This window comes from Zonotrichia albicollis, chromosome 3 (assembly GCF_047830755.1).
Source record: "Zonotrichia albicollis isolate bZonAlb1 chromosome 3, bZonAlb1.hap1, whole genome shotgun sequence".
Classification (NCBI taxonomy): domain Eukaryota; kingdom Metazoa; phylum Chordata; class Aves; order Passeriformes; family Passerellidae; genus Zonotrichia; species Zonotrichia albicollis.
Window position 1 is genome coordinate 63314286 of NC_133821.1, and position 17176 is coordinate 63331461.

At 38.0% G+C, this 17176-nt stretch overlaps 1 protein-coding gene across 8 annotated transcripts in view; it reads left to right on the forward strand.

The window, feature by feature from the left end:
• ADGRG6 (adhesion G protein-coupled receptor G6) overlaps positions 1 to 13151 on the forward strand; it is a 110636-nt gene extending 97485 nt beyond the window's left edge. For 3 of the 8 annotated variants that reach the window (XM_014269320.3, XM_074537651.1, XM_074537652.1), the window contains 3 exons: positions 3865 to 3966; positions 5917 to 6069; positions 10152 to 13149. In XM_014269320.3, the coding sequence (XP_014124795.1) occupies positions 3865 to 3966; positions 5917 to 6069; positions 10152 to 10327 (431 nt within the window). In that variant the 3' untranslated portion in view covers positions 10328 to 13149. Of the gene's footprint in view, positions 1 to 3864; positions 3967 to 5916; positions 6070 to 6339; positions 6877 to 8048; positions 8096 to 10151 lie in introns of those variants that run through there. The other 5 variants (XM_005490256.4, XM_074537650.1, XM_026795396.2 and 2 more) reach the window with 4 other exon arrangements.
• The last annotated feature ends 4025 nt before the right edge of the window (positions 13152 to 17176 follow it).

The following is a 17176-nucleotide window of genomic DNA, read 5'->3' on the forward strand; positions in this document are numbered from 1 at the left end:
TTGATCCATTACTGTTCTGGGGCATGCTATGCCCAGTGATTGGACCAGGGAAACTCATATCCAGGCTCTCCAGGTTTTCCTTTGATATTTAACCATCATTAGTTTCCCCTTATGTGGAATAATAATATCAACTACAGCTGGTTTGAATATCTTATGTAAATTAATTATGGTTTCAATGTCTTTTTCTGTAAAATGAGCTATATTATAAATAGAGCTCTTCCTAGCTAACAGTCTGTAGTGTTCTCTGTTGAGATACATGCTTTATGACCTTCACCATTTCCTTTCACTGATTATGACAAATATAGGAAGCCTTTTTCCTTACTTTATTTCTGTAGGGAATCTGTGAAACTCATAAATATTTTATTAAGGTATGAGAAACTCATAAAATAAAATTCAGTCCTGTCTCATTGTGGAGAGATAGCAGAGACATATGGAATAGTCTTTGCTTAAGAAAAATCCAGTGACAGTTACAGTCAGATTATTTTTCTTTCTGTTATTCAAGTTTTCAATATTTCACTTTTTCCAGCATAGCTTGTCTTTCTGAAAAATGCTGTAAATTGTAATCACATGGTTATAAATTACAGAATGATGTAGCTGATATTTATAAAAATTTAACTCAGAGCTAAAATTTGCATATGTCTCAATTGCCATAAAATTATCTACTAGTGCTTGCCCTATCCACCTATAAAGAACAACTAAATATGCAATGAAGAGAAAACCTGGAGGATATTGGAAGTCAGTGTGTTATGCCATACACATATTGACATAAAAATTAAACTTGCCGGGGGGAAGGGGAATGGGAACCCAGAAAACCCCAAAAAGCAAACTCAAGAATGTCATTGAAGGAAACATGTTGTGCAACACAAATATTGAGATAAAAATGAAATTTTCTTAGGGTCAGCAAAATATCTTCTCTTTACGGAAAAATTACTTAATATCTCTCTGTGCCGATTTTATCTGATACAGTTGAGATGCATTTACTGTGCTGAAAGATTTATTGAGCTTTCATGGAAAGAAAATCATGTTGTGGGTTTTTGTTTGGGTCAGTTTCAAACTAAAATGCTAAGCAAAATGACAAAAATATTTGGATGTGGTGTTCTTACTAGAGACTGTTTTTTCCAAAGGACACATTCTGATACTCCCCTAGCAGCCTAATGAAGTATTTACAGCATTGTGTCTGTGTTAGAAATTCACACAGGCCTAGAGAGATCAGAAGTATGGGAAGAACATGAAAAAAGACTTAAATTCTGAAAACCTTGCCGAGGGTCAAATTGAACAAGTTCTCTGTAACCAGAATTTCCACTGCAATCAATTAAGCTTGTATGTGCAGAGTGCATACAAGGTTGATCAACACTGCCTAAGTGGGGTAATGGCACTATTTAATGGAAGATGAATATTTGGAACACAGCTAAGTCAGAAGATGAAACTGAAAAAGATGAGAAGTAAATGTAGAAAAAAGAGGGATGAGATTTTCATGGATTGTGGTAGCAATGATGATGCCGTCCATGCTCAGGCACGTCAGATCAAGCAATAGGAGATAAAAATCTTCTCTCTGAAGGTACTTATTGCTGTGTCAGAAAGAGCTAGGCAAAGCTAAAGAATAAAGGAAGAGGATGTTTAACATCCTATATAACTGGTGCTGTGTTCGGGTAGCAGTAAGGGGATGGAATGGGCCAAATCTGTATCAGAAAGCATTCCCTGGCAGCAAAAAGCATTTCAATATGGCAAGCCTTTCATCAGTATTAGCAGCTTAATTATGGAGATGTTGGTAAATACATCTGTTCTCTCTCATGTTTTTGAAAGCTGCATGAGTATTTCAAGCCATACCAGCAGCCTCCAGCAGCAGTTTTCTGTGCACTGGCAATGAAAAAGCAAATTGCAGCAACTGTTAGTGTTACTGTACTTTGCTGTTTCATCTACAAAGGAAATTCTTGACGCTCTCTCCTTGACGCTCAGAGTAAAAAATATGGGAACATTTCTTTTTTGGCTGCTCGTTTTATATATATGCCTGGACAAGCCAAATACTTTCAAGTCAGAGCCAAGTTAGAACCAAGCCTAGAATCTGATTTGTCTCTGGGAACCAAAACCAAAGCTGTACTACTAAAAGCACATTGTAAACTTAATGAATAATGAAATACAGAGAAAAAAATTCTGGAGACCAAGCCCAGACAGGGCAAAGGCAAAGTACTTAATGCAGTACATTTGTTTTGCATTACTATGGAATATGCATTTTCTTTTCAAATATTCAGAACATTCACTGTAATTTAATTAAACATCGATTTACTAAGTTTGTAAGCTGTGTAAAAACCCTAAGAAGAACTCTGGGTCATAAACAGCTTCATATCTCCAGCCCTATAAGAACTGATAGTGGTTGCACATTGGACTTGCTCTGTGCTTTAAACAAATCACATAGAAAAATATTTTACCAAATGCAAATACAGTAACCATAATCCAAGAAAGGTCACATTTGAGATGCATTAGGTCATGCCTTTTTTAAAATGTGCTTTTCCTTTTTTTTTTCCCCATCAGCTCTTGAAAAACTTTGGAATATTGTGTCTCATGACCCAGCCCCTACCTGAAGTTATCTTATTCCAGAGGTCTCAACCTGGCCTGATAGGCCAATACAAGTTCAATTCAGTGACATGCATTACTGCAAAATTAGGCCTCAGCAGTTTGGAGGAGACAAGATAATTTGATTCTCCAAAACATTATAATCCAAGCTATACCCTGCCATTGTGTTATGACAGTTGAAACATAGTAGACATTAGTATTCAGAACTAGTCATGATAATCATAAAGAAATGGTTTTAGAGGAAGCTACTTGACCATGTTTGCACACATTATGTAGCATTTATTCACATCTAAGATAAAATCATGAGGAATCTTGCAATAGCATTTTGCTGTCAGGTGTTCAGCCTCGGGTTGGCTCTCTCACAGACAGTACAAGTAAAACAAGAAATAGGCTAAGCCACAGAACAATAAAAGATTCCACAGCCAGTGCCAGCCTGAGAAGATTCAGGAGCATTTCCAACTACTATATTTAGCTCCAAAGTACATCTGTAGGTGATGAAAACATATCATATGCCCTGTTAAGACCTACCTTATCACATGGTAGGAAGCTTATCTCCTGTCTTGAAAATAAAAACTTTAAAATTCCATGAGAAAAATCAACTCCACAAAAACATTCTTAAACACATTTGTTACAATTGAGTATGAAAATCTGTTAGTTTTCTTTGGGAGCAAGAAGCTGGACTCCTAATCAGAACTTGTGAGCATATTCATTTTCATAATCATTCAGGTTCGTGCATGTGATGTACATAAATCCATGCGTGCTTTTTCAGCACTTGGCCAGCACTCAACCCACTACATTAGGACACCCCTAAGTGCTATTTACAAGATGTCTGGTTTTAAAAGAATACAGCCCACATTTCTGTACATACAGAACCATATCCAGGGGATAAAATATCTCCTTTCTAATATAATAATATTGGTATTTATTTTGCAGTCTCTCTCTTACACTCCTGTTGGGTGCAGAATAGTCATTTGCCTCAAAGAAAAGACCTTTCAATCATTTTCCTATAAGAAAAAAAAAGGAAAGAAAAATATGAACACTGAGCAATGTCAATAAAAGGCATCCTAATCTCTGTATTCTGATATACAGAGTATATTTACACATACTTACATGGCAACTAGAGGATGGGAAAACTTTAGTTAATTTCCATATCTCTTAAATGATGCATGGATAGCAATAACAAAATATTAAGAGGATTTTTTTGTTTGTATTTCATTGTCTTCTGATTACAAATTTCAGTTAATCTGTTTATAAGTACATGCTTCATTTGGTGTTCATTTTCTTTTGTCACAGGTTTGTTTATATTTGTATTCCATTGTGCTATGAAAGAAAATGTGCAGAAACAGTGGAGGAGACATCTCTGTTGTGGCAGATTCCGACTGGCAGACAATTCAGGTAAAGGCAGTTCACAACTCCCCTCCTTAGGTGCTGCAGTTGTCTATAAAAGTCCAGGCAAACAGCTTGCTATGTTATTTTAATATAATACAAGGTAAGCCAGAGATATGGGTGATGGTTTTGGAAGGCTCATCAGATCCTAAAAGTAAAATTAAAAATAAAAAAATCCAGAGATTCAAACTTTGTCATTCCAAGCCCAGTCTTACTCATTTTCTCCTATAATAAAGTATGTTGACTTTGAATTGCGTGGATGGTTAAGCTGATGTACGAGCAATTCTAAAAAGTAGCATAGAAATGCTACAACTTCTTTCGCTTTTATCTTTGCCTTTTTTAAACTGTCCTGTCCTTAGCCATTGAACTCAGAGACTATTAGAGACTCAGAAATGTAGAAAATTCCCTTAACAGAAGCCTGATTAGGTTCTAGGAATGAAGTTCACCTTCATCTGGAACAGTCAGAGTGAAAGGAGAGACGTTGGTTTGGACACATGAGAAGTGCAATGCTTGGGCCACTATACTTATAGTTTCCTGCACCTTTGGCCATCTTGGATGGTATGAGACTGCTTTGTTCAGGCAACTGGCTCTTCCTTTGCTGTCTGATGTGGTGATTTGGACCATATAATTCTTTCTCATATGGTTCTTGTTCAATGACCAGTGTTCAAATCTACAGCTGGTGTAAGGTGACATAAGGTCATTGCTTTCTATGGTAAGCTTTCATTTTGTAGTAAGAAAACTTCATTCATTATTTCAAAGGGTTAATACAAAGTAGGAAAATCATTTTCATTCTGATCAGCCATCCAATTTATTTCATATGTTCAGTTTCTATGTGATTAATCCTGTAACTCCTGAACTGATAAACAAAGATAGATCAAATTATTTCTTTTTTTTTTTGTGCTGCTGTTGGGCAGCTTGTAAATATGGTAGAAATAAATACGAATATGGTAGAAATAAAAACATTAAGGATTTGAATATTTCAGTGGTATGGTTAATGTGATGTCATTATGTCTGGCATAAACCAGTTTATCTCCATGGGTTGGTTTTAATCTCCATAAACCTGACACTGTTTTCAGGCAGAACAGTGAGATAGAAATCAAATGTGAACTTGCAAACCTGAACACTCTAGCAACAATTTACTATAATTTGGTTTGATTTAAATCAAGACTAAAATGGCCCACGTGTCTTTGGCTTGGACTTCTCTTTCATTTTGTGAATTTAATTGAAGTGAAATAACAGTGAATAACAGCAAGATGACTAAATTGTGAAACATCCTGCGCTTACCAAAACTGTATGGTACAAAACTAGTTAGCTACTTTTATTCTACTGGTATTGGGACATTTGTGGTGAGTTTTTAAGTGTTAGTTTTCTTCAGTCAGTTTATTGGTATTAGCTATTTAATTTCATTTTAGAAGTTGCTCCAGCATAGGAGCCTATTGTGTTAATGTTTGGATCAAATTCTTTAAATGTGAACTACTGAACAAACTTTATTATGTAAATTGTGCACCAATATGCCAAACAACAAGCTAGTTGTTAGTATGTAGTATGTTCTGCAGCAACAGCTGCAGATCAAACCCTCAGATGATGAGATCGTTGTAAATGATCTTATCACCTTTGGATTTTGCTCTTCAGGTCAGGAAAGTTTGGTATCCCTATACTGCTACAGAGCTCCTCTGCTCTTCTGCATTCTGGAAAGCTAGGTCATACTTGCAGTTCAGCTGTCCAGACAAACTATTGTTAGAATGTCAGAATCACCAATTTCAACTGTTTTAGTAGAGCAAATCAAGTTGGAATACTTTTATCATTCTTAAGAAACAAGAGGATACCTAACAGGAAAAGGATGGAGTATTTGTTATAAGCAATGCTAAGAAGTGCATCAGATATTTGAAATAATCATAATTGAATAAATTAGGCATTTTTTATGGTAGTTATTAATGTAAAACTTCTAATCATTTTTAGATTGGAGCAAAACAGCAACCAATATTATAAAGAAGAGTTCTGATAATCTTGGGAAATCCTTATCCTCTAGTTCCATCGGCTCCAATTCAACCTACCTAACATCCAAATCAAAATCTACAACGAATACATATTGCAAACGAAACAGCCATACAGGTGAGTTCTTGCACTGCAACCCAGTGCATCTGTGAGCACACAGGTTTGTGTTAAAGGCACAGCAAGCATTTCTACCCCAAGGTAAAAGAGAGAAAATTTCATCAATTCATATAGTGCCGGTATTTTTTAAATGTATGTTACTCTTTAATAAGAACCATTACCTAATGTGCAATACATCCAATATATAGATCTGATCTCCATATGTTCCCGTACTAAATGAAATAGGCTTGATGAAAGCAAATTTTGCTTATTATCCTATTGTAAACACAGGGTAGCCAAAGCACAGAGAGATGGCGTTCTTCACCCAAGGTAACATGAAAGCTGGCAGTACAGCTGGAAATAGGAACCAAGTCTTCAGAGTTCAAGTCCACAGCTGATTGTCTTGGTTAAACTCCTTTCATCTAACTGTAAAACATTTATGGGTAAAACGACAAATGGAACCTACTCGGAAATGGATACTGTGTTCCCAGAGTATGCATTGTCTTGCCCTTCTGCAAATAGCCATATCTACTGCTTATTTATTTAGATATCAATGGCATATGTAATAAAAGGCATCATCTGTATTCGACTCATACTGTGAAAATGTGCTAAATTTAAGACTTTAAGGGAGCAAAGAAAGAGAGCAGCTGGAATGATTTGCAAGTTTGGTTGTGTCTGAGATAATATTTCAGAAATTCACTTATATAGTTCAGATTATTTTTGTTACTCTGGTTTTGTGACTGCATGTTTTTGTTCTGTGTAAAGTCACATAGCATTATTATACAATACTATTTTATAAATATAGTGGAAATAAAATCTGCGACCGTATTTAACTCAAAGGTGTGTTTACTTGTTTTAAAATATTTTCAGAAAAAAATGTTCAGATATGAAGTAGATGATTCCATTAGAATGCATGTTATTTCTGAAGTATTAATTAATTTGTTAAGCCCCCAATGTCTCATTTATGACGGGACATTTCTTGATGCATGGCATAGTTTCCAGGAAATACCTTCTGTTATTTTAATTGATGATCATTACCTGCTCCAGTTAGGCACAAACACTCCTTTTTTAAAATTAATTACACTGTTGTTTTCTCACTGACCAAGATTCAGTGCATCCATTAGCATGAGGGATTGTGCATCAGGCATTTTAAGGGCTTAAAACTTTATTGAGAACATACAGGAAGTACATCTGCTTTGAATACAGTAAAAATGAGAAGTATCTTAGAAATTCCTGATGACTGATAGCACCTGAGCTTGCTCTCAGGACTGCTATTCACAGCTACACTGGGAGCACAGGACTGGTGCCTGCCTCCCTGGGCTGCCTGCTGTCCCTGCTGCCAGGTCAGGTTCGGTGTGCAGTGCACCCAGCTGCCCTGTTCATTCATCTCTTCCCTGCAGGAGCACTTCTGCCAGCAGTCTTCCACAAACAGCATCTTTAATATGTGGCTATCAATTAAGAAGACTTAGTGCTGGAGTTTTTGCAAGGTGTTCTTGAAGTAAAACAAAGAAACTGTTCCAGATAAGAAGTAGTAAAGTTAAAAGAAACTTGCTCATATATATTTTTCAAAAATTATTAGCTTAATCCCATGCATAATTTTTTCCTTAAAAGGATTGCAGTTCTTAATGCAATCAAAGTTTTAACATGAAGATTTTTTTGGACATTAAGAGAATACAACAGTTTTCTTTTTATTTTTTGGAATTTTAATATGTTTCACTTTGTTCTCCAAAATACATGTTATTGTGATACTCCACGGGAATTTTTGATAACACTAGGTTTTTAAATACTGACATATCTTCTCATGTGTAAAAATAATAAAAGTAATATAAAATAATATTCAGATTCTGATTGTTAATACAGCTGAACTTCTCAGTTTGCCAGCTTAGCTAAATTGCAGGCAAAGAATGCCATAGCTACGTGTCTTGGCAAGTCTTGTTGATACATACGGTGATAATGTGCTCCCTGGAATTGACACAAGCATTCATGTGTTTGTGGTGTAGATAATGTCTTCTAAGGCCCTTTCCTCATCATGGGTGGAGCATTACAGGTAAAGTGAGAATTGCTTTTGTTGAATGCATGGTTGGAACAGGGTGGAGGGATGCTTCTTGCATGATGTCCTCATTGACGCAGAGGATTTTGCTAATCAGAAACGCTGCTTATTTCTATTACATCTTGCACCACTGATGCTCAATCAAAGGACAAGCATGCTTCAAACTCTGGGTGTCTGCACTCTGCATGGGGCACACCATTTAGAGGTGTATCCTAGCATTTAGAGGATACCATTTTAGAAAACAGATATTAATGTCTTGAAATTAATGCCTGTGAGCAGTAGTATGGGGAAAGAAGATTATCCTGAAATTACCCGTACACAAGGCATACATTAAAAAGCAAAAACAATCTGATTGGGTTCCAGAAGATTCTTTAGTATTTATCAAAGTTATTACAGAAAATTTAATATTTGGTCTGTGGCCATTACTGGATTAGTCTTCTAGACACTGAGATTTTTATATCCATTAGCACCCAAAATTACTCCTAATGATGAATTATATATGCCTGAAAGCCGACCTATGAACTGCTGCTTGAATACAGAATGCATCAACCCTCATGGGTGAACAAAAGAGGTCACTACGGCATCTTGTGCCCCAGCTGTCTACAGACCCAAACCAAACTACTTGTAGAAAGTACTTAAATATCCTCTGTAACACTTCAGTGAATCAGAACTTAAGACAATCTCTGCAGAGAATTTGGTCATACAGCTCACACTTTAGGGATACATGATTTTGACCCTGTACTTAGATGTGAAGCCATTGGTTAGTAAATGCATACATTTGAAAGGCTCTCAGTACTCAGAAATTTGCCATTGGACATGGAGTTACTCACTGTAATTCATGAACATTCTTGCGTGCTTTGAAAATTCATCCTGATAAGCCTCAACATGCCTGTTTCTGTTTTAATGAGTGAAACTGTTTTGATTTCTCTGTCTGCAATCCATTTCTCCTTTGTGCTCTTTTATGACTTGGCATCGTGACTTTTCCAGGGATGGGTTACTTTTCTTTTCATTTCTAGTTGGTTTATTTCTAAGAAAAGTTTTTTATGAAGTCATGGTTCAAGTAGTATGCTTAATTCTTAAATGATCCTTTAACAATGAATTTTAGGAGATGACTTCACCGAGGTCCAGTAAACAGCCATCAAAAATATCACTTGTAGAAGACATTTCTTCCCAGGATGCTCCACCTTACTGCTGGCTTGCAGTGGTACAGATCTTGCCCAGGCTCAGGGAATTTATTCCAGCTTCACTACGTGGAAGAGATAAGAAAGAGAGCTCGGTTAGGACAGCATGCTTGAGAAAATGAGAGACAAGCTCTCTCCTTCTCATTTCTCGCTGCGTTAGCTCTACCTACTGACCATTCTCTGAACAGCAGGAATGAGAGCCGCTGAAGCGGACTTTCCCAGTCTGGCTGGGAATTGCCTTGCTTCTTTACCTCTTCAGTTCACCCTTGACCTCTAGCTGATGGACTCTGAAGGGAGACCCCGTTTTACATCCTTTCCTCCTTAGTTTTCAGCCTGCACGTTATGGAAAAAACAAGGTGAGGCTAGGCAATCACAAAGTTTTGGCTCTGGTTATCTGCATTAGGAGGAAAGACATCCTCTGCTGCATTCAGCGCAGATTATATTATTTCTGTGCCTAGCTCAAAGCATCCACTGTTGAAATAATTAAATCTGTTCACAGTCATTCTACAGTACTTTATTATGTGAAGATACTATTTATGGAGATCCAGTGCTATCAAAATATTTTTAGTTTGTAAGATTCAGAGCATCAGCAGTAAATTAATATGTTAAAAGGTCATAGGAGTCAGTAACACTTTAGGCAAAATAATAGAGGGATAATTTCAAGAGATACCTGAAAGGTCTGCCCACAAAACCAAATATCTCAAAAGAATTTAGAAGAAGCAATCTTAAGTCAAAAACTTATTTTAGGGCAGTAATTTAGTTCAGCAGTAGTGACAATTGAAGGCATATCAGTGTGGGAGTGACACATCTTTTGAACTGTGAATTTGCTTAAGAGGCCCTAACTACTTCTTGTTGCTTTTTCTTCCTCTTAGAGAATGTTTTTCTTGACAAGCCATCTTCAAAATTTGCCCAGGAGGATGGAGAACAGACATCAATCATCCCTGTCCATCAGGTTATAGACAAAGTCAAAGGATACTGCAATCCCCACTCTGACAGCTTCTATAAAAATATCATGTCTGACACATTTAGTCGCAGCACAAAGTTCTAACTGGGTTTCTGATTTGCTGGTTTTTTAATCAGAGGAATACAAAATGTCTGCCTGGAATTGAGACTATTGAATGTCATAAAATGTGATCTGTTCAGTTATTTTTTCCCAGTTTATAGTGTTCTTCTACAAACAGCTTCCACTTAAGGACTGATTTTTTTTAAGTTTTTACTGTTGCAGAAAACGACAGTTTTTTACCATGGTATTGAGCTGTTTTTAAATGTGTGCCAGCCTGCATGATGCCTGGACAGCTAATTATAAACTTGTAAGACTGAAGAACCACAAGCCTGACTTAAAATAATATAATCCAAACAGAAGCAAGTCTTGACTCCTGAAGAAAATAGCAGACATATCATGCAGTACAGGCAAGCTTTTATTGAGCAGTTTTATGATGGTCTTTTTTGTTTTGAAAAATATGGATTTTCCCTATGGCACTTGTTAGATTCTTGCTTCTTGAATGTCTAGTGCTCTTTATTCATAAGTGAATAAAACCCTACCACCCCTTAAAGGGTTATTTTAAAACATTTTTGCCTAAATATACCTGGTCATGCAAACCTTACTCACCAAAACAGCATATGCTGTAAATGCAGGTAAATTTGTATCCATATACATAAAACAGTTTACACAGAGTTGTGTTTCAGCATTTATTGATTGGTATGCATGAAATGCAGTGTCTTCCATCTCAAGTCTGTGTTTAGTGTTCTTTTTTCACAAAACAAAATAACAAAAAGGCATTCAGCTATATATAGTTATATAAATATATACCTAGAACTCTCTCTACACATATTTTTTATAACAATACACACAGTAAATATGACATCATATACCAGAGACAATCTAAAAACTGTGGACGGTGCTAAAATTTAAGTCTAAATATTTAAATGCAAGATGAATTCTTTGTAAACCCATGAGTGTCAATCTCTGTACTTCACATATACTGTATGTGTAGACACCTCCATCAGATGGCATTGCAACATTAGGATAACCTGGAACATGTTTACCAAAAATAAATAACATTTTTCTGGGCACATAACAGTATCAGTATCCCTTTGTTGTCCTGTTGGATGACATGACTGAGGTTGTTGGATGCTCAGAGTTTAAATGTTCAGGCAATGTTAAGAGATTTCATATTGCTATGCTGTGTCCATGGCACTGAGGGCTGTGGGGGGGTGTGTGCAGAGAACAGACAAGAGCATAAAATGCTTACTTGTTTTACTCTCTATAAATGTGTGACATATTAGCAAGTGACCTTGAGTGCCAAAAGGGCATCTCTCCTTATGAACCATGTTTCACCCCATGGCGAGCTTTATAAAAATTGTAGCTGCACATGTTTCTGAAGGCATGTGCTGAAACATAAAGGGTTTTTCAAGTACGGCATTCAGAGGAGAATGTCTCCTAATGGAGGTTTTAATTTTTTTAATTATCCCTTTTTTTAACCAAAATATTTTTAGCCACGTATTTAATTATTTGCATTCAGAGAGCATAAAGTTGTGCTGAGATTTTTTGGTTGCCAAGCAGGTGGATGCCCAGTGATGAGGGATGTGGGTTTGTGCTTTCTCTGCTCTTTGCATGTGCCTTTGTGTGCAGAGATCATTTAATGCTGTGACCGCACAAACGGCACATTTCCCCTGGCTGCAAACACCTGGTGGGACGAGGATGTCCCGATGGATCCCACCCGGGAGCACCGCTGTCACTACACAGACCTGAGCAACACCTCAGTCTCATAACTGCAAATACATTTGTGGTGTGTGAATGGAGGTCAGCCCCATTCACTCAAACTGTAATTAATAACAGGGAGGAGTGTTGTCTGATATCTTTAATAATTGAAATAATTTACAGAGAGATTATGTACAAGCATTTACTGAACTTATATTTTATCTTCCCACTTGCTTAACTACTGTAGGTAATAGTGTTCACATAGCAGCTTACTGTGAGATTTCTACCTGATTAAGATGTTCAAAAGTGAAGGAGAAGCAAACATTCCTGAAAAAAATGAGGAATCAATAAAATATAACAGATGAAAAATATATAAATAAAAAACCCACAGCATCCTGGATGAAGCTGAGCTGTAACCTATCAGTTTAATGTACATCTACCTGTATTTTTGCTGAATTAAGATTTTTTTCTCTTTTTTTACTACCATGTAGTAATCATAAACTGTCTGTGTCACTTAGCTGCTCTTGAATGCTCTCAATTCTACAATGTAAAGCTTTCTGTTTTGTAGTTGACATGCTGTAACCTCCCTTGTACATATTTATTTATTTGTGAGGTTAAATATGTCAAATATACTTAGCACTATAATGACTGTTCTTGTTACTTTAATGCTAAGTTTCTGCTTCATCATAGAAGAAGAGGGAATGAATAATTTCTTATATGTTTTTTCTAAGTAACTTGTGAAACAGTTTAATGTAGCTCTACCTTTTGCAACTTTGAGGAAACTTGTCAGTGTAATTTGTGATACTAGTCAGTGAAATATAGTGTAACAGGTTTGAAGATGGACTAAAATGGAAAGAAACCTTTTCAAGTAAACATTTTTATGTTAGTGTTCCAAATAATTAAAGTCTTTTAATAGTGAATGGTTGACTTTTATTTTTCCTTTTTAGTGTTTAATGGCAAAAATTACACAGTGGAAGTCTGGAAAATAGTCTTGTGGTTTTTTAAGTACTTGAGACACGTACATGCCTAGCCAAAATGTTGGAAATAAATGTGCAAGACTAACTCCATCTCATCAGGGGAACACATTTTGCAGAATATGCCTTTCCCTTTTGTAATTTATTCAATGCCACATTCAGTGAATGACCTGGAAGTTATGCAATCTCTTTTATTTACGGTGGCAGTCATGGCATAGAAATTAAAAGAAAATCATGGCAACTGACAATATGCTGCGATGATATTTTAAAGTAATACAAATGAATAATTTAAATCTCAGGAGTTATTCCTTTCTATTTGTTTCTCTGCAGCTGAATGTAGTCCCTCATTATCAATATTTTCATTCAACCTATAATACTTTGATCACCACTGAAAATTTTGATTCAGCCAGTCACGTGATAAATACACACTACTGTATAAACAACAAACGTAACAACAGAACAAGAGGACACAGTCTCAAGCTGCGCCAAGGGAGATGCAAGCTAGAATTAAGGAGGAAGTATTTTACAGAAAGAGTGGTCAAATACTGGAATCATCTACCCAGGGAGGTGGTGGAGTCACCATCCCTCGAAGAGTTTAAAAAAAGACTGGATGTGGCATTTGGTGCCATGATCTAGTTGAGGTGTTGGAACATGGGTTGGACTCGATGATCTTACAGGTCTCTTCCAGCCTAGAATTTCTGTGATTCTGTGATTCTGTGAAATGTCACACACTAATGGCCTACCCTTACTTGCTTACCTCTAAAGAAGACGGGAATATGCTGAAATGTGTCAGATCTGCTCCCCTGCATTTAAGTCTCGTCACAGAAAATGCACATAATACGAGGATTGATATAAGTGGTATCTTTTAGAAAGCATTTTAAAAACCCTGTGGGAAAAGGGGCATTTCATAATGAGGCTGCTGGGTGCACCTGTGTACAGTCTGTCTGTGTGTGTCAGTAGACAGTGAACACTGCCCTTGGGCTTTATGCCTCAAAGAGTGTGGGAGGACCCTCTGAGGGAAGGAGCCTGGGTTTTTTTTCCCAAGTAGAATCTTGGCAGATGCCAAACTTGTAAGGAGTGATTTGCAGCATTTGGGGGTGGATTTATTTTTCTCCTCATTTCATCACTTTTTAAATACCAAGAACAATTTTATTTTAAACCTCTACTGTTAGCAGCTTCCTACTGTAACCCATTGAGTTACATAAAATGCCACTTCATTTTATTACTTTTGAAAGGCTGAGCTATAATCAGACACATCTATGTAACTTCAGGGACAGCTACCGAGTTACAGGGCAGCAATGTGTCATTCATGGAGTCATTATAAAAAGTTTTTATGCATTTGCTTTATATAAAGATGCAAACCCACACAGGGGTCAACAACTTAGGCAAAGGGTTTGGAAGTTAATGCCAGGGAAGTCAATCATGCAAACCAGTCTGTGGAGCAGACTTTTCATGCTTTCATGCCCAGCACTCCAGCTACTGATGTGCTAAGGAGGCTTTCCCCTTCCCCTTCCACTTAGCTGGTTTTTGGTTACTCGGTCCATTTATTTGTCAGAGCTCCAGGAACCATGGTGACACTTCCATCCTTGGGACAACCATTTACTGTAGTGCTAGAGAAAGAGAGGGACAAAAAGAAGAGAAAGGGAAACTGAAACTGAAAGAAGGGAAAAGGTAGTTGTCAAAGCCTTCTTTGCATCTTACACTTTTCACATGATTTTTTGCCCCTTGCCCAGGTTGTGTCGCCCTGGCCAACTATGGGATCAAGGCCATTGGAGTAGGTAGGACACACCACCATGGCTATTGGTGCATTTGTCACTGTAAACTACTGGTTTTGATTCTCCAGCTTTAAGCTGAAAATCTTTCATGGTTCTTCAAGGGAACAATTCCAGCATTTCTATGAAGACTTATCTAGAATAATATTTCTGTTGTTCACAAAGAAGCTAATTCTGCTCAGGATGAGAAATCAGAATGATAAGCACCACACCAGAAATGGCTAAATAAATCCCATGGAAATGTTTTCTGGAAGGATAACCCTTCCCCAGAGGCATCTGCTCACTCAAAGCCAATTCTGCTGTTGTTCTCACTAGGGAACAGTTTTAGTACTCATGATGAGTGCACATTGTGGTACTGTCCTTATGGGTTGCTTAACCACAACCATCTGTGCTTAACCACAGCCCTTTGAGTGACAAAGTTCTCTCAATGTATGTTGAGTGATTTACCTTACAAAATAAATGCAGTTTGACTCTTTAGCTTGTAACAGATAGTCTGAACTGGGCACTTTTTATCCCAATTATTCTAGTAGGAGTTCTTAAAAACCATACCTTTAGATAGAAAAGAGTTCTCAAAAATTCGAACTGTATTCCATACATTAAGTGTAGGAGAAAGAGCAAATGCTGCTACCTTCTGGTCTGATGCTTTCTTCCACTGCCAGGTTTTTCCCAGTCTGGGAGCCCTCCAAAGTGAGGGGAAAAGACAGCCATGGTAGGGGAGTGGATCCTGCTCTGTCTAGTGGTCAGAAGACTCCCACTGTCCCTGTCCTGCTGCATTTTGTGTGTCTCCAGCACCAAGCGCAGTAAATGCAACAATATTTTTCATTTACAAGATTCTGCTCTGGTTTTCTTTTCTTCTTGTCTGGCTCCTGCTTTTCCAGCAGAGGGCAGTGGCATATTTCTAGTTATAAATCTGTTAAAATCCAGTGAAAAATGCAGAAAGATTCCTCCATATGTGCACCAGCGCAGAAATAAGTAGGAGAGTTCATACCAGGTTTGTCTATTATTTAGCAATCAGTTACATCACCAGATAAAGCAAACACTGTGCACTCAGGGAAGTGAGGGGAGAGAGCTGTCTGCCTGCATTTGGGCATATTTAGTGGAAAGAGCAATACAGAGTCTCTCTGTAATTCTCTCTCGCTGGTTGCTACATCTCCTTTTTTGCTTTGAGGAGATGCAATGGAACGAGCAATTGCAACACTTCTGTCAGCTGAGCAAACAGAATCAGCTCACCATTTCAGGCTTGTACACTTGTACTTATTCCACTATTGGGCAAACAATTTGATCTTCTGGAATGTCAGCCTGTGACTCAGAAACTCACTGTATGCATAATTGTCCAGGGAGGAAAAAACTCCAGCAGCTCTCTGTTGACAGTGGCACATAGATTCATACCTCCCTACCACTTTTTCCATCAAGGACATAGGAACAGGTCTGCTGTCAGCTGGATGCTCTGTTCACATACTCCTTCCCCATGGCACATATTACCCAGCCAGCTCAAGAAAGGTGCAGAACTACTGGGCTACAGACCCAGCTGTCCAGCTGCCCCAAGGCCATTCCGTCACAGGGCAGGGCTGACCAGAAAGCTGCTCCATTGGAAAATGGCACCCTGTCGAAATTAAAGTGTCTCATCTGCAATTCTGGACTCTCACTGGCATGTCCTTCTGAATGAACACTGTACCAGCACCAAGCTAAGGGGAGAGAAGTTGCCTGGGGGAGATGGAGCAGGGAAGGCAGGGAAAGATATGGCCTGCTCTAGCCTCACTTCCTTTTTTTGGAGCATGGCTGCTGTGGCTGTGGGAAGAAGGAGCAGTGGGAAGGGAGTTCCACAAAGGGTCAGGACTTGGTGTACACAGCAGAGCAGATTAGTGTGACAGATGTCATTACACCATCATTTCTCCAAAGACTTGTGGTGTAGCACAAGTTCAGAGTTACAACACAGCTGCGTTCCTGGTGCATCGTCTTTTGGTGTCCTTACAAGAGCACAGCTCTAAACAAGGCAGGAGCCAGCATGAACTCCCCAAAATTTCTCTGTCCGCCCTACAACTAATGCTCACTTCCCAGGAATGCAGACATGCTACTATTCCTCTCAGTCTAGCTGCAAAAATCTCATTGCTCAGGATACAATAATTTTCTAGAATTAACCAAGGTGCAGGGTAATCTGGCAATTATGACCAAGATCTGCCTGGGTCACAGAACCACAATCAACTGTATAGGACAGTGAGGATGCTCCAAAAGGGAGAACAAGCATGTAAAAATAGCACTTACAGAGGCTGAGATACCGTGGTTTTCAATGCAGAGTGCAACTAAAAGAGCTCTCAGAGAAGTTCTGTGTTTGCACAGGCCCAGGCTGAGCTCTGTGGGAAGAACAGATCAAGGGGCTGGAGTTCCAGCAGGCTTGCTGGACTTCAACACATGAGCATCATTTTCACCCTTTCTTGGTGTAGCCTAGAGAT